Below are 24,237 nucleotides of genomic sequence, written 5' to 3'. Positions count from 1 at the left end.
TGCGTCTCCATTTTCAAGAACTCTGTCAAGAATGTCTGCATCAAAATGAAACCCCTCAGCATGGTAGGCCAAGAACGTCAGTGCCATAAACGTGCACTGAATATTGCGAGTGAGTGGCCAGGACAGTACGAATGCGTCGACCAGCTTCTGTGCCACAATCCTGAAATTTATTTGTTGTGTTAACATACATTTGTGTAATCATGTTAGTTTTTACCATAGAAAAGCTTACATTAGCCTTGTTTTATCAATGCAACTTTACAGTAGATCTAGTAGGTGTATACATTTCCTGTGTTAAAATTAACGGGCTGGTTTCATCCAGGACAATGTGCAGTAGTGGCATTGAGGACTTTGCACAGATGTCTCTCTAAAGCACTGTCTCTGGACTGCAAGGCGGTGATGGTGTTGACGGCATCTAAAAATGTACACACACCACTTTACTACCAATGCACACACACGCTTTTACAACCAGAACAACATTTTGTTTTTCTCCTATGACATTTTGTTCATTCATTCGTTTTCTACCGCAGTGATTTTCAACCACTGTGCCGCGGCACACTAGTGTACCTTGAGAAACTGCCAGGTGTGCCGTGAGGAATTATCCAATATCACTTTTTATAGTTAACATTGATTAATCATCATTTGCAAATATTATGTCAATAGCCATGAATATATGGACCCAAATATTCCAATTGCATTTGGTGTATTTGCTCAAACAGAAAGAATTGAACAGGGATGGAATATTCCTTTAACCCATCCAATTCAGGTGTCTTGTACCCGCTCAAACGGAAATCTGTCAGGGTACGTTCTTCTTCGTGGTGTTTTTCTTCTTCTGTTGTTTATTGGCGGTTGGCAAGCAGCTTTCATGTGCATTACCGCCATCTGTGAAACAGAATCTAAACCCTTCTATACTTTATTCACAATTCCAGTTTTATTAAAAAAGAATATATATCATTAGAAAACATGTCCCGAGTTTAATAATAAAATATTAGCAAGATTGAATGTGATCTTTTCCTGTTTAAATTTATCCCGTGTGCGTTCTTTCAGCGCATGCTCAGATATGACATAACACGCAGATCCAGACGTTCTTCAGTTTTAAAAATGGAGGCCAGCAATCGGCATTGGACTAAGCAAAGTTTGTTTTTGATTCAAACTAAATTTCAAGACTGGACAGATGAAAAACTGACAATACAGAGTTATTGCAACAAGTGAAAGAAAAACTCTGGGAAGCCGGTATCATGTGATGTTGATGTTTACGTTTTACTGCACATGACCCATTGACTATTCTGGTTGAATTTCATGGTGCATGTAGACAAGAGATTGGAATATTCCTTTCCATGGATACCATTGTTTCCCGAAAGGTCATTTGGAAAGAGAAAACTCGTCATGTAAAAATGTGGCTACTGTTGAGTGTCTGTGGTGTAAAGACTGGCAGAGCAATGTAATATTATATGTAAAATAATATAATGTAATATTGGTCCGTGTGGCAACACCTACCTTGTTCCTCCCATATACTTTTTGATGCACGTGTGAGGTCATGGTGACATTTTGGAACATTTTTGGTTAGGGGTGTGCCACAAGATTTTTCCAATGTAAAAAACGTGCCGTGGCTCAAAAAAGGTTGAAAAACACTGTTCTACCGCTTATCCTCATGAGGATCGTGGAGGTGCTGGAGCCTATCCCAGCTGTCTTGGGGCGAGAGGCGGGGTACACCCTGGACTGGTGGCCAGCCAGTCACAGGGCATATAGACAAACAACCATTCACACTCACATTCATACCTATGGATTTAGAGTCGCCAATTGACCTAGCATGTTTTTGGTATGTGGGAGGAAAAAAAAACCCACACGTGCATGGGAAGAACATGCAAACTCCACACAGAGACACACTGTGACATAGTTAAATATGCATATGCATAGTTGCATATGCATAGTTACAAATTAGCTAAAATGCTAACATGCTAATAGTCATCATGCGAGCACCTAACAGAGAGCCTCAAGTTTAGAAAGTGCCAAGGTTGTCCTATAATCTCCCAACATCATGCCATGTGTTTAACGAACAACCTGAAGCTGGCACAGAAGGAGTGCTACTTTTTGCGCAGGTCTGTGAGGTTTCTTGGTCATGTGGTGGACAGTAGTGGTGTCTCAGTTGACCAGGAGAAAGTGAAAGTCATCTCAGCTTTCGAGAAGACAGACCTTATGGAAGACGATGGCTGCACCCCATCGCAGCAGAAGGTCAAGTCATTCCTTCCTTGGCATGGTGCTTTATACTATCAGCATTTCATTCCTGGCTGTTCGTCCATAGCAAAACCGCTCTACACTTTGACAGTGGGACAGAAGAGGAGTGCCAAGGGTTGCTTTGGGCGGAGACGAGCAGCACTTTTAGAAAATTATCTCCTCAGGATTGGACTCCTGCTTGTGACAAGGCGTTCCAAGACCTCAAGAGTGCCCTCCTCAAAAGTGTGGTGCTGGCACACCCGGACATCCTCTGTACCGATGCTTCCCTTGATGGTCTGGGTGCTGTCCTGTTCCAAGTACGCAAGCAAAACTCTCAGTAGCAGTCAAGCGAACTATCCTGCCCACAGACTGGAGTTTTTGGCTCTTAAATGGGCGGTTTGCGATAAATTTAGCCATTGGCTCAAAGGTCACAAATTTACTGTCTGGTCGGACAACAATCCCCTCACTCACATCTTGACTAAGCCAAAACTGGATGCCTGTGAACAACGTTGAGTCTCCAAACTGGCTACGTATGCCTTTGAAATCAAGCACATTCATAAAATATTGTATATATGTTCATGTTATAATGACACAAATGTCTGTTAAATTTAAGTGATACCTGATGTGTTTGTGGTGTCATGTTTATGTGGAACGCTGAGAACGTCACCGTGTACCCCTTACTGCTCCTAATTAGTGTAACACCTCCGGTGTATATAAGTTTTGGCCACTCCTTCCTACTTCCTTTTTATTCATGATCTCCATGTGAGAGGGGTGCGTTACTCAACCACATTGTGACTACAACGTGTTTATTCTCTTCCTTCAGCCGAGAATAAAGTGCAGCAACTGCAGCAACCCGGTGCTCTTTCATCACAACGCATGCGTCAAACACCACCGGTTACATGAGTAAAGACAAACTAAAACTTTGTAAGCAATCAGTCCCTGATTCTGCCATTAGCCTGGACGGCCTCGCAACATTCAGGTCGGACAGGAGCCATGCGCTCACTGGTAAAACCCGGGGGGGCGGTGTTTGCATCTACACTAATAACAGCTGGTGTACCAACACTACCCAGGTCTCCAGTCACTGCTGTGTGGACATTGAGTTTATGATTGTGAGATGCAGACCTTTCTACCGACCTCGAGAATTCACCAGCGTCACCATTGTTGCTATCTACATTCCACCTGATGCTAACTGTAAGCAAGCCCTGAATGTACTCTACCCTGCCATCAGTGACATGCAAGCCACACACAGAATGTTTATTGTTGCTGGAGATTTCAACCAGGCCAACATGAAGACCGTGCTTCCAAATTTTTACCAGCATGTGGATTTTGCTACCAGAGGGGAGAATACATTGGACTTGGTTTACACAAACATCAAGAAAGCATTCAAAGCAGTCCCCCGCCCCCACCATGGCTCCTCAAACCATCTCTCTGTTATGCTAATTCCTGCATACCAGCCCCTGCTCACCAGAGGAAAGCCTGCTTTGAAGAAGGTGAGGGTGTGGCCAGAGGGAGCTATGTCTGCACTGCAAGACTGCTTTGAGTGTACCGAATGGGACATGTTCAGAGAGGCTGCAACAGACAACCAGCAGACCAACGTGGGAGAGTATGCTGCATCTGTAGCAGGCTACATACAGTGGTGTATGGAGGAGGTTACAGTCACCAAGACCATCATCACACGGGCCAACCAGAAACCTTGGATGACTAAGGAGGTGCGTGAAAGACTGAAGGAACGCAATGTTGCTTTCAAATCTGGTGATGTGATGGCACTCAGATCAGCAAGGGCAAATCTGAACCGTGCCATCAGAGTAGCAAAGCGTGCCCACAGTCAGAAGATTCAGAGCTTCTTCTAGGACCCATGCAACACCAGACAACTGGGGCATCCAGTCTGTCACTGGCTACAAAGCCACACCAGAATGACATCAGCTTCCTCAATGAGCTAAATAACTTCTTTGGAAGGTTTGAGGCTCTGAACAACAACCCTGCGAGGAAGGCTACAGCCCCGATGAACAGTCAAGTTGGATACCACTGCAGTGTGGAGAGTCCTGAGGGAGGTCATCGTTCAGAAAGCTGCAGGCCCTGACGCCATTCCAGGACGGGTGATTGTTAGGGTTAAACCCAAAACATTATCACCAACTGTGAAAGAAGACACAAAGACGTGAGATATAGGCTTGCAAGGAGAGTGATCAGAGACTGTTCAGTAACATTCATCCAACCTACTCTGAAAAACAGTCTCTGCTCTCCTTCTTTTTATTAATTAGAGTTTAGGTGTGCCCTATTACATAGGTCTCAATCGTCTAAGGGAGGGGGAACAGTTCACACGGTTGAGACTGGTTTCAACATAGAAAGCAGAGACAGATAGTTCAAGGAGACATTCTGTTATTGAATGTCTCAAGGAGACATCAAGCATATTTTGAGAAAGCAGAATGTCTCAAGGAGACATCCTGTTATTGAGTGTCTAAAGGAATGTGATGAGTTATGCAAACGTGTGATCTATGTGCATGTAATAGTAACTTGGATAATATGAAGCAAGCTTATTGAATGTGATTACATGATATATACAGCTTTATTCCAACAGTGATCAAGGAATGTGCAGACATCTTCAACACCTCACTGGCCCAGGCTGTCCTCCCCCCGTGTTTCAAGTCTGCCACAATAATTCCGGTGCCCAAGAAATCCTCCATCACATGTCTAAATGACTTTCGGCCCCTTGCACTTACATCCACCATCATGAAATGCTTCGAGAGGGTGGTTAAGGACCATATCACCTCCAAACTCACCCCATCACTCGACCCATTCCAATTCGCATACCAGCCCATCCGCTCCACTGAGGACGCCATCTCCACTGCTCTCCACCTGAGCCTGGAGCACCTGGAGAGGAGAAACACCCACGCACGGATGCTGTTCCTGGACTTCAGCTCAGCATTCAACACGATCATCCCCCAGGACCTGGTATGCAAGTTGGAGCCGCTGGGCCTCAAGACCTCCCTGTGCAACTGGCTGCTTGACTTCCTCACAAATAGAACCCAGTATGTCAGAGTGGGCAACAACACATCCAGTGTCATCTCCCTGAACACAGGCTCACCTCAGGGATGTGTTCTCAGCCCCCTGTTGTTTACCCTAATGACCCATGACTGTCGCCCCAGATACAGCAGCAACCATATCCTGAAGTACGCGGACGACACAACAGTTGTGGGCCTCATTCAGAACAACAACGAACTGGCTTACAGGGAGGAAGTGAAATACCTTGTGGATTGGTGCAAGGCAACAACCTGATCCTGAATGTTGACAAAACAAAATAGATCATCGTCGACTTCAGGAGTTCCAGGCCCAGCCACACTCCACTCTGCATCAACGACACAGCTGTAGAAGTTGTGAGCACAACCAAGTACTTGGGGGTGCACATCACGGACAACCTCGGCTGGTCACTTCACGCCTCCTCTCTGGCAAAGAAGGCACAGCAGCGACTGCACTTCCTGCGGCGGATGAGAAGAGCCTCCCTCTCCCCTCCTATCCTGACCACTTTCTACAGAGGGACCATCGAGAGCCTGCTGACCAGCTGCATCTCCGTCTGGTCTGGGAGCTGCAAGGCCTCGGACTGGATGTTACTGCAGAGAGTGGTGAGGACAGCGGAGAAGATCATTGGGACCCCGCTCCCCCCCATTAAGGACATAGCAAACAGCCGCTGCGTATCAAGAGCCCATCGGATCTACTCTGACCCCACACACCCCCAGCATGGACTGTTTTCTCGCCTGGCGTCAGGGAGAAGGCTCTGAACAGAACAACCAGGTTTAGAGACAGCTACTTCCCCCTGGCCATCAGACTGCTCAATGCCAAATAATCCCCTCTACCTGCCCACACGCACAACCAAAACTTTAAATTATTATTATTATGTGATGACTGCTCCTCCACAGTGAGACCCCCCCCCCCACCTCCACACACAAAAACACATCACACTGACACAATTTAGTACGATAAAAAAACATTTCTCTCATCATTAAAGTTTGTGTTGCGCACACTAAAGACTTCTGATAGCAGACACCGCTGCTCCAATTCATTCTGTGTGTGTGTGTGTGTGTGCGCACGCCTGTTCGGAGAGAGCGCACACACATAACACGACACGCATTTAACCCCAGCCCGGCGTTGGCTGAATGAAACTCTTACAAACACCATGGGACTGAATTGCCAAGGTTGCCATTAAAGCGGTGTTGGTAACAGCTGTACATATTAGCCTCCAACTACATCAACAGCTCCCCAATTCCAACGGTAGGCACTTTTAAAGATGAAGCATTCAGCAGCATTCCTGGTTTTCACACCCACAAACTAAACTATATTTTCAAGCACGTATATTGCATGCACTTGGCGTTCATGTTTCATATTTAAACTAAGTTTAACTGTTAAAGGCTAATAAAAGTTGAAGACTTACCGTTGTCGTGATTCACCACTCTTGCAGTGGGGAGGGTTACCACGACTGGTGTGTTGCAGGGTCCTCCGGCAACACAAAGCTGCCCGGCGGATGCCTGTCTGGAAATCATGCGGCGGAAAAATACATCGGCGAACCCACGCGCGTATCGGCCAATACGAATTCACGTAAAGAACAAAAATGCCGGCCCGATATATTGGCCGGCCAATGTATCGGTCGACCCTTAGTGGACAGTATCTCTGCCTGTCACATGGAGGACATGGGTTCGATTTCCCGACCTGGAGTTCCTGTTTTGTATGTCACAATGTCACGTTGAACCTTGAGCAGGGTTGCGGTTGCAACAACCAGTTGGGTAAAACAAACCCTTCTTACTAGAACAAGACCTCTATTAATCTTCTTCTCAAAGTGCTCAGCTGTGTTGTACAATCTTACAGTCATTTGCTGCCAAATCATTTCAGTTGTGGATAATGGACCTGTGACTGAAATCAAGTCAGCTTTTGAGCTGGTCATGCCTAATTCAATACAGAAAATCATTCTGGAAATGACTAATCTAGAAATGAGGCATGTTTTTGGGGAGAAGTGGAAAGAGTTGGACAAAACCCATTTAGATGCATATTTAGGGCTCCTCATCCTGGCTGGGGTCGATGAGTCAAAGGATGAATTGACAGCAAGTCTGTGGGATGCAGCGACAAGCAGAGAGAGCTACTATATTTCGAGCCACAATGTCTCTGGAGACTTTTCACATTTTCTCCAGAGTGATCCAATTTGATAATCAAGAAACATTGGCTGGGAGACAGGAGAGAGACAAGCTGGCAGGTATTAGGACAGTCGGGGACAAGTGGGTAGAGCAGCTTCCACTTCTCTGTAATCCAGGCCCTAATATCACAGTGGATGAAAGGCTGGTGGCATTCAGAGGTCGCTGCCCATTTAGGCAATACATGCCTTCCAAACCAGCTAAATACGGGATAAATATCTGGGCAGTGTCACGGTCTGTGTTGCGGTGCGACCCCAGGATGCAGAGAGCAGGACCAAATGGAGGTAAAATAATATTTATTTTAGCTATAATAGCAGCAGAAGAAAACACAACTCAACTAGCTGACGGACAAACTAACAATGATCCCACAAAGGGTGAAGCGCACACCTGAACTAAATAGAGGACAAATTAGGGACAGGTGTGGGTGGCCATGGCAACGAAGGCAGACGAGGCAAAACAGGAAGTCCAATACAAAATAAGTGTCCAAAACGGAAACCAAAGCCCAAGAAGGTAACCCAAACTCAACATGTCACGTGCAAACCCACACAGAGCGTGACAGTACACCCCCTCAAGGACGGATCCCAGACGTCCGAAACAGTTCAAAGTCAGAGCGATGGGTGGTGGGGGACCGGAGGTGGGTCGCCGACGGACCCCTCAGGGAGTCGGCCGGGGCGGCAGGCCAGCAAGACCCCTCCAAGTGATGGAGGGAATGGTTGGGTCGGCAGTCGTGGTAAACACCCTCCGGCGGGCCCCCTTGACCAAGCGCGAGGTAGGCATCCTCAGGGGGGCGCCCTGGGTGTAGAACCTGGGCTCCGGCAGAAAGTCTAGAAGCAGGCGGCGTCCGGCCCTGACGCGGCGACGGTGAAGCAGGCGGCGTCCGGCCCTGACGCGGCGACGGTGAAGCAGAGTTGTCAATATATGTCATAACACCCTGCGACACAGTCAATTATGGACAAATCTATATCCCAGCTATATTTCGATGAGAGGTGGGGTACATCCTGGACTGGTCCCAGCCCATGGCAGGGCACATATAGACAACCATTTACAGTCAATTTTTCATCAACATCAATTTTACATTGCAAATATAAATACACACAAATGTAATTTTTTAATAATTACTTTAACAGCGCACATTTGCATCAAAGAGGTCTGGATACTATATGTAGTTAATAAATTGGACATGACATTTTTCATAATTGTTGGTGTGTGCATGAGAGAAGTATGTAACTTACATGTACAGTAAAAACCAATCCCCTTAAGGAGTGGTGTCCACCTATTTATTAAATTAGTGGGGATTAAAGTGGCAATAAGGTGTTTTTTCCTCAAGACAACAGTTGTTAGTGGGTTGGAGCAAGTGTGATCCTACAATTTATCTTACGGTTACTTACTTTTATTTGGGGAGGTGACACATATCGAAGTAGCCAGAAAGCTTTGGAATATACAAATTATTGCATTTTGTATCATTTCTATTTTCACTAATTTATCAGTGGGCAGCCAGTATGCTGTGCTGGTGGACTGGATTACGAATGTTGGTTAGCGGGCAGCCTGTGTGCCATGATGGTGGACTCGATCACGATTGCTGGTTGGGTCCTTGGTCTGTGAAGCATCTCTGTGGTCCACCCAGGGTCAAAGTGGGTGGAGTCTTTTGCAGGATAGCAGCAGAGACTGAGTTGACATTGTAGATTGTCTAAACTATGAATGAACACGTGTGGGGTTATGTACTAAACATGCAGATATGACAAAAGCAGTTATGTCAAGCCAATTTATTTCATATAGTGTCAATACAAATCATCATATGGAAGTTTTCTAGAATCACAGGCTCGAGAAAGGGAACCAACTGAACCCCACACAAACAAGCACTTGGCAACGGAGGCAAGGAAAAACTCTTTGAGAAACCTTGGACAGAACCCAGGCTCTATGGGGCGGCCTTCTGTCTCGACCGGTTGGGTTGAGAGGGATGACATGGTGAGATGGTAGGTAGACAGTGGTGAAGAAAGGACAGAGGGTTAAGAATGGGTGGAGGAAAGGATCAGCAGTTGCAGTCCCACGATGACCAGTTCCCGGAATCACCAGTATCCTATCCCGTCAGCAATGGGTGGATGTCAAGGTGCAATGGTGGGAGCTCCTCTGGAAGCAGCCAGCATTCACTACAGGTCAGAGAAAGCGGGAAAGCAAATACGTTAGTAAACTTGCTATGATCATATAAAAAGGTCAAAGAAGACAGCATGAGGAAGGTTTTTTTTTGTACTACAAGTACCATGGCATTTTATGTATAATTTTAGTAGCACAAGCACAAGGCCCCCATACATTTTGGTTAACAGGTTAACATTTTTCCCCTGCAGAACATAAACTCATGTAAGATTCTGTGTCCCATTTAGCATAGTGGAGGTGTTTCCAACTTCCAGCTAATTAAAGCTACTTGGTCAAAAAGAAAATGTTTTATGTGACTGGCAACATTTCAAGATGTATTTTATTTACTAAACAAAGTTTAACTTGTGGTCTGGAGCTCGGTTTACGTATCGGGAGAAATCACATGAGTATAATGTCAAGTGGCAAAAAAGTCAAGTGTTTCACACATGAACAGAATTTGACCAATATGAATAGTGAAAACAGCTCCATATCTTACCACATGCAGCAGTTGTCAGAGGACACTCACACCGTCAGAGGGGTCTTGTCCTGTTGATGAAAACTCACATGCATGCAAACGACTACATTGCTATTATAATAGTTGGTATGATGCACTTATGGGATTAGTTTTACTTCTATGCTATTCTACTGCTACTATGTTAATATAAAGATGATGTGCGTGGAACTGAAGACAGGCGGCAACTAGAAAGACAAGAGCAGAGGTTAGTCACAATATACATCACAATATACATTCACAGTATTCACATATTTACATTTTTACATATTTACATTGCCCTCATTGTCTTCATTACCGTGTCTGAAAAAACGTATTTTTTCATCAGTGATTGACAAACACAATCCACCATTCTTGTGGTTGAGTAAACTCGTGGATTGTAAATTGTCCACTGGTAAGAAAAATACCAACTATGTGTTCAGAAAAGTCCATAGTTTTAATCCCTTTGAATCTTAATTTTGGGCAGTGGTTGAATTTTGCGCCAGTGATTGACTAATACAATCTGGTTAGAAAAATATCAACTCTTTGTGTTCAAAAAGGTTTGAATCCCTTTAGTATTTAATTTTAAGGCAGACATGCGGTAACTACCAAGACAAGAGGACAGGTGAGTGAGGCAGCGCTGGGATCATTTCATCAGGTACTATTTACATATATACATTTTTACAATATGTATACTATTTAAAATATATGCAGAGGTTACAATATTTACATATTTACAATATGTACATGTTTACAATATGTACATGTTCACAAAATGTACATGTTTACAATATGTACAATGTTAATTTTCTGGTTTGACAAATAAGGAAAATAGTTACCATCCTAAACAGAAACTGGGATCTTAATTTTGGCCAGTGGTTTCACTTTTATTCAGTGATTGACAAATACAATCCACCGTTCTCGTGGGCAAGTAAACTCGTGGATTGTAAATTGTCCACTGGTCGAACCTGAACCTATTTTACACACTATAAGATGCTGAAGTGGAATGTGTGTGTGCGTGTGTGTGTGTGCATTTTAAATTTGGTGTTTAAAAGAGCACAAAATCCCTTCATGGTTACTGAAATAGGTGGGCATCACAACCGATTCTACATCAAAGTGTGATGTTTTGACATAAACATGGTCAATTAGTGTACCCTTTTCTGTGGTTGGATGTTGGACTGACTGGCAGAACCCTTTCCTAGCAATGAATGTGCTGATAGTGGAAGATTTTAACAAATTTTTATTAAAATCTCCCAGTACGACAATGCTGGTGTACTTCTGGTGCAACCAACCCAGCAGCGTGCCAAGGTGACCTTGAAACAACGCCATTGGATAGGAGGGTGGTCGATACACAACTGCTATTAACACACTGGGTGCGGAGCAGTTCACCAGTAAAACTTCCAAGTTGAAGTTTGGGGCGGAGACAACACTACAGTGCAGGTGGTCTGCAATGTACATGCCAACTCCGCCATGCTGTTGCCCTTGTAATTCTACCAAAGCAGGGTTACTGCTGGAGTAAGACAAACATCGTGGTTGGCTATGGAAATGATACCCAGGAATGGTTACACTCCTGGGTGTACATGCCGTTGGCAGCCACGTTTCCGTCACAGCGATGCAGTTAGGCTGCAGGTGCTGTGTACATGCTGCCAAATCTGACGCATGTTTTGTCAAATTTTGGACATTCATCAAATAAATCGTGAATTGTGGTTGCACATGTTGTGGTGGTACATTTTTGCTCAAAAATGGTGACATCCTTCCTACAGCATCCTTAATGGCATCATTACAATATATTTTTGCTGCATCAAAGTCCTGAATAATCAAACCAGTTAAACCTGTGACCCGACTCAAGGCTACATACGTATGCCTGCCCTGCGGAGAACACCCTGTCCAGACACACAACTGCATTGCTCACGGTAACACCCTGGACTTTATGCACCGTGCAAGCCCAAGCGAGCTTCAGAGGGAACTGGTGACGCATGCCACCACTTTTAGTTACCTTTTCTTCCTTTGGCAGAATAAATGTACTGTCTTTTAGCGTGACGGACTCATTAGTAGTTTGTGCGTGCCTTTGTTTACCTACTTGGGCATCATCAAATTTTACATAGATCCTACTGGGAAATCTGTCATCCTGCTGGAAAAGAATGTCAGAGACGGTGCCACAAACCCTGTTAACTAAGCCGTCCTCAATATCAATGTTTTTGCAAAGCATTACACGAGCATCTTTAGCGATGTGCAGAGTTTCCTCTAAACACGTGTTGTAAACTTTGCTGTGGTGCCCAACTTTTTTTTTCTAATTTACCGGATTTTTTGTTTTGGCTGTAATCCTGAGCTTTTATTATTGTGTACTCCGGACAGATCCTGAAAAGCTGTTTTAGGTTGTACTCGTTTACTTGTTGATTGGTTGGAAACACATGTAACGCGGAGCTGACCTCACCCGTTTCGCGCTGTTTCAGAAGTTCTATGTCTGTTTCCAACAACGCCGCGCCTTTCGGATGTTTGCGGAGTCTATTTAGCAATGCTGCAAATTGATTATCTTTTTGACGGACTATCGTTGTCAGTTCGACCACACGGAAAAGCTTTGTCCACAAGTTGAAAGTGGCGTCTTTGACATAGAGAGGCTTTCCTTTGACTGGCGGTAACTGGTAAAAATCACAGACGGCGATGATGCTGACGTTGACAAATGCAGCATAGTCACCGGTTTGCTTAATTTGTCGGAGCCTACCACCATGAATGTATGTCAACAACTTGTGATCAACAATTGATATTTCATCGATTATCAAAATTTGGAGGTCCGCGAACTTGGCACGCAAGGAATTCACCGTTTCCTCACCCAGTGGTGTGTAAGGCAAACGGGTATCCTTGCCAATGCTCAAGGTGCTGTGGATGGTTGTGGCATTCAAATTGTAAGCAGCAATCCCTGTTGGTGCAGCTAGACAGACAGAAATATTGTCTGGTTGCCGACACATTGTTGACAACAACCTGGTAGCCTCATATTGGATGGCTTTAATTAGGTGGCTTTTTCCTGTCCCGGCACCACCTGTGATGAATAAATGTAATGGCTCGGGTTTTCTCCCACCTACTTTATCAAGGCACCACTGTCTAATTTTGTAAAAAATGTCCATTTGAGTGTTATTTAGGGAGCGGATCAATGCCAAGCCATCATTTCGACTCATTGACTTTTGTAAGTTTAGAGCGGTTCTGTTTTCAAGTCAGGTATTACTTCTGCCTCTTCTTCGACCAACTGCTGTTTTTTTCCGATGTTCTTCTTTGCACTGTAGCCTTTCCAACTCTTGTTCTGGACACAGCAGACACCACGCATCCTCAGCAATACCGCTGTGATCAATAGATCTTTGGATGCTGTCCAGTTCATCCCCGTCGTTGTCGAAATGTTGTTTATTTGTATCCACTATGGATCGAACAGAATGCATCTACCCATCATTTAATCGGACCGCACCATTGTCATAAAACTCTTCAAATGTTGGGCAGTTGGCAGGTCTTAACTGCAAATCCACCCGGTATGGCAGATACAACTGCAAAAGGCTACAATAATACAACTCGGGATTTTTGTTTGTGAAAAGTGCGCAGAGCGTACTACGGCAGGTTTGGTTCGTGTACGTTTTGTCACATGTCCGTAGCTGTTTTTAGGTTCAATTTTGGATGCCGACCTTTGGTTTTTGCTGATGATGCGGTATTCGGAAGCCAATTGTGCCAAGCACATGTCATTGAACGTGTCGTCGTTTGGTCTGTTTTTATAACGGTCGAAAATGCTGGTCATCCACATGTCTTCCGTTGTTAATTCGGCTGATGAAGCTTTTTGTCGCAAAACACTCAAAGGCAAACTCATTTTGACCACATTGTCCCCTGTTGGAACAAAAACTACTTTGCGCGAGCATTCCTTAAGATGCATATTTGTCACCCGGTAAACGGCCTCTTGTGCACACACGTCTCTATTGTGCAAGTACACACTGCCAAGACTTTTTAAGGCCTCTTTGGCACTGACGTTTGCCTGTTTGGATGCTTCTTTCTGGGCATTACTCAGCAGCAATCCAATCTCCCTCTCAGCTTTGGAAATATACGAGATTATATAAACCACGCACGCACACGCATCAACGACATACTGGATGTCCATATTAGCATTCCAGCATTTCAGCAGAGGTTTGCTCATTCAATCTCATTGATTTGACGCTTCATTAGCACTTCCGTACGATGACCCAAGCGGCGGTGTGCGGACTCGAAAGTATTTTGTGTTATACCGAGACTAATGAAGAAATGTTCCACACTTTGATACGCGTGGTTCTCGTCAGCAAGCACTTTTTTAATGGATGTCACAATTGCGGACGCGTCTTCTGCTTTCATGTTTGCGGCATTTTTGGATGCTTTTGGACATGTGCATGTTTTAACACCGGTTGATTGGCTATCCTGACAAGTACATGTTTTTTGTCCCTGTCCGTCAAACTGATGGCTAATAAATGTTCGTCCTGACACAGGTTTGGGAAAACCGAAACGGCACACAGTGTTTTTCTTTTTGCATGTTTTAGAATGTCGCTTAGAATGCTGCTGCACAGAAGACACTGTTGTCTCTGTCAATCCTTCATCCTGTGTCTGCAATTCACAAGTAACATATCTATCAATAAAATTTGCGACTTCTTCATCCGAGTTAACGTCAATCCGTGGGGCATTCTCTACCCAGAACAAACAATGTACATGCGGGGAACCACGCTGCTGAAATTCCACCCGGTAAAAATAGTCTACAACTTGGCTCGAACGGTTGGCTCGAAGACATTATCACCTCTCTTAGAAAGACATGCCACCGGAAATCAAACATCCGTGCAGCAGTCACAGGATTCCGTCGCAACATATCACACCTGTCAGCCCACTCCAAATGTGCAGCCGTTTGTGTTCTTCTTCTCTCAAAATGCAGTCCAACAAGTTTTTCCACCGTAAATCAGCAGATGAAAAAGAGCAAAACCACGTGGGAACACCAAGCTGACGCACACAAGCCAAAATATTGCGCTGCGTACTCTGCCAAAAGGCTGGAGTGCCTCTGATGGGCTTCAGAAAACGATAGCCCTGGTCACATTCCAACAATGTCTTTAACGACTCATCGTTGGTCAACAAATCCTTGGCCATTTTTGCCACCAAACCAGCAATTCCTTTGCGTAAAGCAATGGAAATGCTCGACACCACCTGCACAAGTTCACACAAGTACTGAGCATAGAATATGTATTCCACATTCTGCCCAAATCTCTTATCAGCATGCATGATACGATTATTGAAATATCGCGACGCCGTCAGCCTATATTTTCGAGTATCATGAAACGTGAAACGACCATGTGGAAACAACACAGGGAAACATCTAGCTTCATTCGAATGGTCAGAAAGCAACCTTACAGGATTATTGCCTTCTGCCGGAGCCACATTCAATATATTGTCGTAATACTGATCTAGCGCTTCCTGACCAATGTCAACTGGCATTAAACAAGTGTCCTGAAACATGCAGTGTTGCTGTCTATCATGGAGAAGTTCATCTTCTGCATCTAGAGGTGGTGTGACATCTACAGCAGGAACACTGTCCTCCACCTGAGAGGCATCAGGTTCCCTACAAAAGTCATTGACCCACTCCTCGTTGTACTCGATATCTTCATAATGCACATTTGACACTTTTAAATACCTCAAGGCTTCTCGATTGTGCATGCTGTCTACAAAATGGTACTCATAGTGTCCTTTGTAAGTCAGCTTCCTTTTGAGCTTGACACGGAGCATAGAGCCTTCCATATTGGACCGTGGCAACAAATTTGTCGTTTCAACAACATTGGCCGGAACACAAGTCACAGGCCCATGGACACCATTTTGCCCCCCTTTAGGCAATGCAAGCATTTTCATGAAGGGGATATTTAGTGCAATTAAATGCTGCTCTAAACTGTTCAGACAATCCAGCTCAGGAGGAATCGGGTCCACTCTCAAATTATTTGCCACAGTTTCAGGTGTGAATTCCCCTTTGCTAATCTTGTAATGGCAAGTGTAGCAAATCCACAGCTGCCCTCTACCAGACTCCAACAACACACATGGTACCGTGCACTCTGCATTACATTGGTGCAAATACTCCTCATTAATGCACGTGTTCACAAGAGAAGCACTTGCACTACTTCTGCTGTAATGCTCTCTGTGACACTGCAGGACCTGATGTTTAAACATCAACCTATGGCACACACAGCAGACAAATTGGGGCCCATTCTTCACGTTCTATAAAATCTGCTCAACAACAACATCAAATTCTTCCTCTGGCAACTTTGCAGCATGCCTTCGTGCCTTGACATCTGCAATGACACGCATTTTGTGTTCTACATTACTGAGATATTTCTTCATACTGGCTAGTTTGACACTGGCCCGGTGCCTTGTATCCATTTTATATTTTTTTATGCTCTGCATCTTGACCCTGTCCCGATGCAAGCTGTCACTTCTATACTTACTCACACTACACATCTTGACCCTGTCCCGATGCAAGCTGTCATTTCTATACTTATAGATGCTAGATGTTTTAACTCTATTTTTATGAATGACATAATTTCTATATTTTTCAACACTCATCTTCTTTCTCTGCCTAAAGACTGCTTGTTCTCTGCAATTCTTCATAGTCATTAGTTTCTTTGTCTCCCTTATGCACATGTCAGCGACATATTTACATTTTTTGTCCAGGGCCCTTTTCCTTTTTAGATATTTGAACGGGCTTACAAGTGGAACCATGGACTGAAAAAAGTGGGATGTGTCACGAATTACGTGACGTTCCCTTAGTGTAGTATACAACTGATCGCCTTCAACAACAGCCATGTCAAGATCAGCAGTATCCCACAACAAGACATTTTTAATACTGTGTAAAGCAGTGGCACAAAAGGCAATCGCCATACACTGTGTTCCTGCATACTTAAACCTTGTATTGCCTTGATGAAATGACCCTTTAACCACCTTTTGTAACCCACCTGTTGGTACCTCCACTGGTGACAGTGAAGATACTTCTTCCCTACCTTTTGTTGCAACTGCACAGTCAACAGCTTGGGCAGCCCTGGGTGTGCGTCGCATACGGAAACCCTTCTTTCGTGGCATCTAAAAGAAAACAATGAAATCAATGTCAGTTCACACGCCATGTACTTAAGCTTCTAAATGCTCTTTTCCATGCTCTCTGGTTACCCCGTGTGTGCGTGGGTTTTCTCCGTGCCCCCCATTGGCGATGCCATATTGTCCATAGGCAAGAAAGTGGGTGTGAATGGTTGTCTATACGTGCCCTGTGATTGGCTGACAACCAGGATGTACCCCTCTCGCCCGAATACAACTGGGATAGACTCCAGCAGCAGCAGTAGAAAATGAATGAACATAGCCATACATTTTACGTACTGCCTATCCTCACGGGTCGCCGGCATGCTGGAGCCTACCCCAGCTATATTCAGGCGAGAGGTGGACTACATCCCGGTCACCAGCAAAACACAGGGCACATAGACAACCATTCAAAGTCACATTCATGGCCACAGACAATATGGAGTGTGTGTGTGGGGTGGGGGTCAAATGAAAGTGAGTATAAATGGTTGTCTCTATGTGCCCTGTGATTGGTTGACAACCAGGATGTACCCGCCTCTCACCTGAATACAACTGGGATAGACTCCTGCAGCAGCGGCAGAAAATGAATGAATAAATCCATTTATTTTCTGTGCTGCTTATCCTCACAAGGGTTGTGGGCATGCTGGAGCCTACCCCAGCTGTATTCTGGCAAGAGGTGGACTACACCCTGCTCACCAGCCAAGTATGGGTCACAGAGACAACCATTGACAGTCACATTAATGCCTATGGACAATTTGGAGTCGCCAGTGGGGGAGGGGGTACACGGTGAAACACACACACAGAATACATGCAAACTCCACACAGAGATAAAATGATAAATCAAACTTTGTCAATAAATACAACTATTATGCAGAAAACAACATAAATAAACACCAGCTGTGTGTTTTACTGCAAGAGCACCATCTTCCCCCACCCCCCTCATATTGTGTGCGTTTGAGTGGGCACATGCACACTTGGGTGTGGCCCTTTGGATGAATGACTGATTAATCATTGCAAACAAGAAAAATGAAGAAAACGTAAGGTGGGCGTCTTCTCCTCCACAACAGCATCTCCCGGTGCAACGCGGTAGTGGTTTAGATGAGTGACGGGGTTAAAATCATTGGAAACAGAGAAAGCTAAAAAGTTGAAAACCTACGGTGCGGTGGCTTCTCCACACAAGCAAATCCCAGGTGCTGGTGAATCGCGATAATGCTTTTATGGTACGCTATCTCCATTTAGCACAGGTCACAGAATCGTTACCTTTAGGCTAACGGCTCGTTTAAGGTGCGGCAACAACGAATACAATTTTAGCTATACAGCGTTAAGCTCCGACCGTTCGTGTATCCTGAACAAGCGGCCTACGTGCAGCACCGCCAAATATAACTTGAGCTATATGGAGTTAAGTTCCGACCGTTAGTGTATCCCAAACATGCAGTTACCTTGCGGCGGCACCAACGACAACATACAAATACATAAAATTATACATATAGAGAAAAAAACAGAAAAAACAAAATGGAGTTAAGCTCCAACCGGACGTGCATTCCTGCGATGGCGCTCATTCTTACAAATGAATATATTTCAGTTTACTAAGTCTATTAAAAAAAAACTCACCTCTATGTCAGCAGATGAAGTCCAACACAATGGCAAACTGCAGTTTCCGTCGAATTTAGGTCCTTTGTCTTTGTCTTTGTCTGAGGCAATGCAAAAAGCGTTCTCTCGAAAAGTTTTCTGTTCGGTCGAGCAGAAAGGGGGGGAAGCGGGCACGCGAAGCAGCATTTATAGCACCATGCACCACACCGTGGAAGAACTGACCAATCGTAGCTCACAAAACCAACCTGTCAGGCTCCGCCTTTGGATAAATGACCAATCGTAAGTCACCAAACAAACAACCTATCAGCGATCGTCTGATTGAATGTAATGTGAAAGTTGGGCGGGTCAATATTTTTTAAATTGACCAATCGTGCCTCACTCACCTATCAATCGATCAGCTATTGGCGGAATGAATGTAATTTGAAATTGAATTAAACCAAACAATGTTTACGTGGACGAACAGAGGGAAAACTAACCAATGGCATTGCGTGCTCACTGTATAAATAAGCTGCAAGTGCAACTATCGGCATAACGATGAACGGGACGCAGAGGACAACGTTGTGGCTCATCGGCAGCGCCATTGTGACCCGGCTGGAAAGACACGTCAGGCTGCACCGCCGAGATCCGAATTTCGGCCTCCCTTGCCAAGTCACCTGGCATGGACAAGGCGGCAGGAGGTGGGAACATCTGGTGCCTTTTATACGCCAGAAGCTGCAAACGGGAGCGACACCTCCACAGTTGCTGCTCATACACCTTGGTGGCAATAGTTTTGGCTTCGGCGGCCAAAATTGCCGCCGGCTTCTCCTTAAAATGATGGCGGATCTCGACTACATCATCCACTTGCTACCCGGCACGGTGGTGATGTTTTCGGATATCTTGCCTCGTTGGAACTGGCGTTACCAGACGGCACCCACAGGACGTGGACTGGACAATGCGAGGAAAAGGATTAACCGAGTCCTTGGCGGCTTCCTACGACAACGCGGCATGAAGCGCATCCCGCACTCGAACGTCTCTGTCCACGACTTGCTTGCCGACGGTTGCCATCTCAACGAGAGGGGAAATGAGGCGCTCTACCTCAACTTCCGCCGAGAAATCGCTGCAAATCTGCAGTAGATTCACCACAACGGCTCTTTTAAGAGCCAACCACTTTTCCATAAAGAGCAAAATGTTCCAATGCATTCCACACACCGCAACGCACTGCTTCAGAATAAAACGTAAACAAATGGTTGTCGAAAGGATCTGACCGATTAGAATGATATACAAAATACTACACTCAGAAAATGACCCAGAGCCTTATTAAATATAACAATAATAAAGTTTACTAACTTTGTAAAATCTCTGAAAATCATTTAATCGCTTACATAAATAAATGCTTAAGTCCAGCGCTTAAGCTTGGTGACGTAGACCGTCATGACGTGCCCCCTTCGCGGCCAAAGGGGTGGAGTTATGAGAGGTCTATGGTACAGTTTCCGGCAACACAACAACAGCCCGAAGGTATCGAAACACGGCAAGTTATATGGACGACAATACATCAGTAAGTATAGCACTTGCAATTTTTAAACTAATAGCGACCCCGTCTTCCTTCAAATACGCTGGGTGTTGTTTTTTAATGTCACCGCTATTCTGTTGTGCGTAAGCTAACTTTAGCTATGTTTGCTAGCCACCAAATTGCTCAGCTAACATGGTTCGTTGGGCGAACATACTTTAACAGGTAACGGACCATCGAACCGGAAAAGTTAAGCTTTTAACCGCGCTCTCTTTATGTGTGTACGCCGTGTTTTGCTTAGTTCTACATTGTTTTTGTAACATGACGTGATGTCGATATGCTCCGATGGGAAGCTCTTGTGGGAACAGCCGAGGTACTTCCGGAGCTCATTACAATTATAGTACAAGAGTATTCAACATTCGTTTTCTACCGCTCACCCCCACGACGGTCGCGGGGGGTGCTGGAGTCTACTTAGAATTAAATTTGCATGTTTTTGGAATGTGGGAGGAAACCGGAGTACCCGGAGAAAACCCATGCATGCACGCGGAGAACATGCAAACTCCACACAGAGATGGGCAACAGTATTCATTAAAATTATTTATTCATGGTTTTATATACGAAATATTAATTCGAATTATGAATTACTGCATGTTTTCCTGTAATTATATTTGGAGATATAATTAATGTCAATGTGCATTTTTGGCAGGCGAGTGATTAGCGTGCAGACCTCACAGCTAAAAGATGCCAGTTCAATTCTACACTCGGCCATCTCTGTGTGGAGTTTGCATGTTCTCCCCGTGCATGCGTGGGTTTTCTCCGGGTACTACGGTTTCCTCCCACATTCCAAAAACATGCTAGGTTAATTAGCCACTCCAAATTGTCCATAGGTATGAATGTGAGTGTGAATGGTTGTTTGTCTATATGTGCCCTGGGATTGGCTGGCCACCAGTCCAGGGTGTACCCTGCATCACGCCCGAAGACAGCTGGGATAGGCTCCAGCACCCCTCGCGACCCTTGTGAGGATGAGCAATCGAAAATGAATGCATGAATGAATGTGCATTATAATTCTTTCTTTAGAACTGTGGATTTAAAACACAATCCAAAAACGATGTACATGAAATTAGACAGCACTTTTAAAAACAAACCATCCTAACACTGTTTATGCTCCTTTTTAAGGTGGCGGCCCGTGGCCTGGCAATGTAGGCGCTGCACATTGGAGGATACTTCAAAAGGGGAGCTTCTCAAGCATTACCAAGTCAAGCACAGTATTTATGGATGTGGCTGTAAGTACCCTGTCTTCATTTAAGATGTCCTTGCTCCCTTAAAACATGGAACAGTGGTGAAGCGGTATTCTTCCTCGCTATCCTCCAGGAGCTGAACCAAAACCAACTAATCACCAATTAAAGAAGAGAGACAGCCCAGTCATTAAGGACTTGATGTGGAGAACTTTTGCACATAGAGGAACATACGACATACAAATGAGCATCAGTGACATGAAGCACAGGTGGCCTACCTTGTTTAATGTCTCACAGGTGAGTATTTGGATTTTTTGTGTTAAACACATTAAGGACTGTAAACAACTACTGTATGTTTCACAGTTATACTTAAGTATGCACTTCAGTTTTTGTTGTCACTGGTTCTTTTGTCTCTTCTTTCATATCTCTCTTTCAGGAGAGGAAGGTGCCAGAAGGGAGGTGAAAGGACACCAAAACTGATGTCCTTGTTTCCAGCAAGGAAAAGCGATGTCAGAGCAACAATTCAAGCACAGATGTGATGAGCAGGCACAGCAACAGCCACAATAGCCACAATCTTACATACAGCCCCCTAAGTGTAGAAGTTCATGTGTTGATGTTTCCATAAGTGTCAGAATGTCATCAAAATGTCCTTCTTTGTGCATTTGAGCCACATGCTGCATCCATTTCAGCCATATACTCATATGCTCATGTTGATGTACCCTGAGGTTATATATTTCAAATAGAGATTTCTCAGACTCTGTTAGTAGATATATTATATTTTATATTTTTGTCAAAAAATTTTTCATGGTTTGTTTCATATATTATATACAACAAGAGGTTCCCACACACTGTGTGGCTCTCATTCATTACTTTAGTTAGGTAACGTTTCGGTCCGTTGGATCTTCATCAGACATATTAAGTCTAGCATATTAGGTCTACCTTCATCAGACATATTAAGTCTAGCATACTAGGGCTACCTTCATCAGACATATTAAGTCTAGCATATTAGGTCTACCTTCATCAGACATATTAGGTCTAGCTAATATTTCTGATGAAGGTCAAACGGACTGAAACGTTACCTAAATAAACTAATGAATGAGAGCAACACAGTGTGCAGGAACCTCTTTTTGAACACTTTGTTGGCTACACCTGCTTCCTACGCACCTGTGTATCTTCAGGTGTGCTGAAACTCTGCATTCACTCTTGTTTCATATATTGACAGGAAGTACTGAAGTAGATTAAAGAGAAAATACATTTTAGATACTCATTTTTATATATTTTCTATATTTGATAGTCCATTATGACATTAAAGACATCAAGTAAATATTGCATATTTGTTTTGTTCAACAATAATCTCATTTTCTACTTGCTGAAATTGTAGTTTTGGAACACCATTACACTGTATATATATATATGTGTGTGTGTGTGTGTTTACTTCCATTTTTACAGAATTACGTGGGCACCAGTGTCTCCCTTTAAAAGGTGGAATATTATGTGTGCAGGTTTGTGTAGTAGTTGATGAGCAAAAAAAACAAGAGAAATTGTCTAATATATAATTTATTTCGATAACTTCCAACAAATTTACAAACACCGATGAAAAAATTTACAAAAATACACACTTTACATCTAGGGGGAGGCACTTGTCTCCTCTTCTCCGGTTTGGGTGCCACATTCTCTTTTTTCTGTATATTGAAAACATCACAAGTTTTAGTGATACACACAAATCCACATTAATAGATCAGAAATTGAAAACAATACATTTATGCATGAACTTTCTCACCATCTTCAACAAAAAGACACGTTGCCTCAGCCACCTCAGCTCTTAGCAGAGCTTGTTGGAGACCAAATTTATATTTGGCAATTTCAGCCCTTTGTCTCCTGCTCACGAGTTCCTCCCGTTCCTTCTGCTCCATCTCCCTGGTCACATAGGCCATAATGTCATGGCTCACCTCCACACATTGTTGATTTAATTCAACCCTGGGCACACTGCGATCTCTGCATGAATACTGCACAAATACAATAAAAATTAGATTATTTGCAATACTAGACGCTATCATTAACGACAGTGTTTTAAATAGCTTATTACAACCTTTACCTGAAGACATTAACAAATGAGCATGATACTTAACTGTGTAACAGTACACTGTTTGCAATTGGTTTTAGTAACAACATTTTTGTAAGATTCATACATTACTACAATTTATACACATATGCAAAAATGGTACATGCTCACTTCATTCAAGTGACATCGTATTTGGCTCTTATATAATACCACGATCTTGTTATGCAATATAAATAACATTGTTTCTTATTTTTATCATGTTAACAGTCAATACAATACAAACATTTACGATTGCAATTACAAATACTTACACTCAACACCTGGCACTGGCTCCTGATGGAGTCCACCTCGGGGTCATCTATGCTGATAAACCTTGCAGGAGACGAGAAATGTGCCATTCTATAAAGAAATACATCACATGTTATATACCCACATTTGCTCAAACATTACGTGCATTCGTGTAAAATGCACTTCATTTGAGACATAAATTAATTAGAAAGGAAAATAATCAAGTACTTACTTCGCAGCAGTAATATCGATGTAACTGTCTCGACAGTATGACAAAATGTCCATTTATACACTGTCGGGTGTCTTTGCTGCAACGGACGGCCTGCACAGGTGTTTCATTCTGAGATTCCAACAGATGATCAAAGGGCCATGAATGCATCGTTTGAACCTTCAAACAACGCCAGAATCAAATACAACAGTTTGCCGCTGTGCCATGCCCACATTTGGAGCATCCAATAATACATGACAACTGTCCAGTGTCC

The 24,237-nt window shown here is 43.9% G+C and overlaps 1 protein-coding gene across 1 annotated transcript; it reads right to left on the bottom strand.

The window, feature by feature from the left end:
* Window positions 1-16,012: 16,012 nt before the first annotated feature.
* LOC131129811 (uncharacterized) lies at window positions 16,013-19,077 on the bottom strand. The gene is made up of 2 exons (XM_058073694.1): window positions 18,706-19,077; window positions 16,013-17,106 (listed from the first exon to the last, which is right to left on the bottom strand). The coding sequence occupies exons 1-2, from the start codon at window positions 18,868-18,870 to the stop codon at window positions 16,249-16,251; spliced, it is 1,023 nt and encodes a 340-aa protein (XP_057929677.1). The 5' UTR covers window positions 18,871-19,077; the 3' UTR covers window positions 16,013-16,248.
* Window positions 19,078-24,237: the final 5,160 nt, after the last annotated feature.

This window comes from Doryrhamphus excisus, chromosome 5 (assembly GCF_030265055.1).
Source record: "Doryrhamphus excisus isolate RoL2022-K1 chromosome 5, RoL_Dexc_1.0, whole genome shotgun sequence".
In the NCBI taxonomy this organism is placed as follows: domain Eukaryota; kingdom Metazoa; phylum Chordata; class Actinopteri; order Syngnathiformes; family Syngnathidae; genus Doryrhamphus; species Doryrhamphus excisus.
This window is presented reverse-complemented; position numbering and strand designations above follow the sequence as displayed.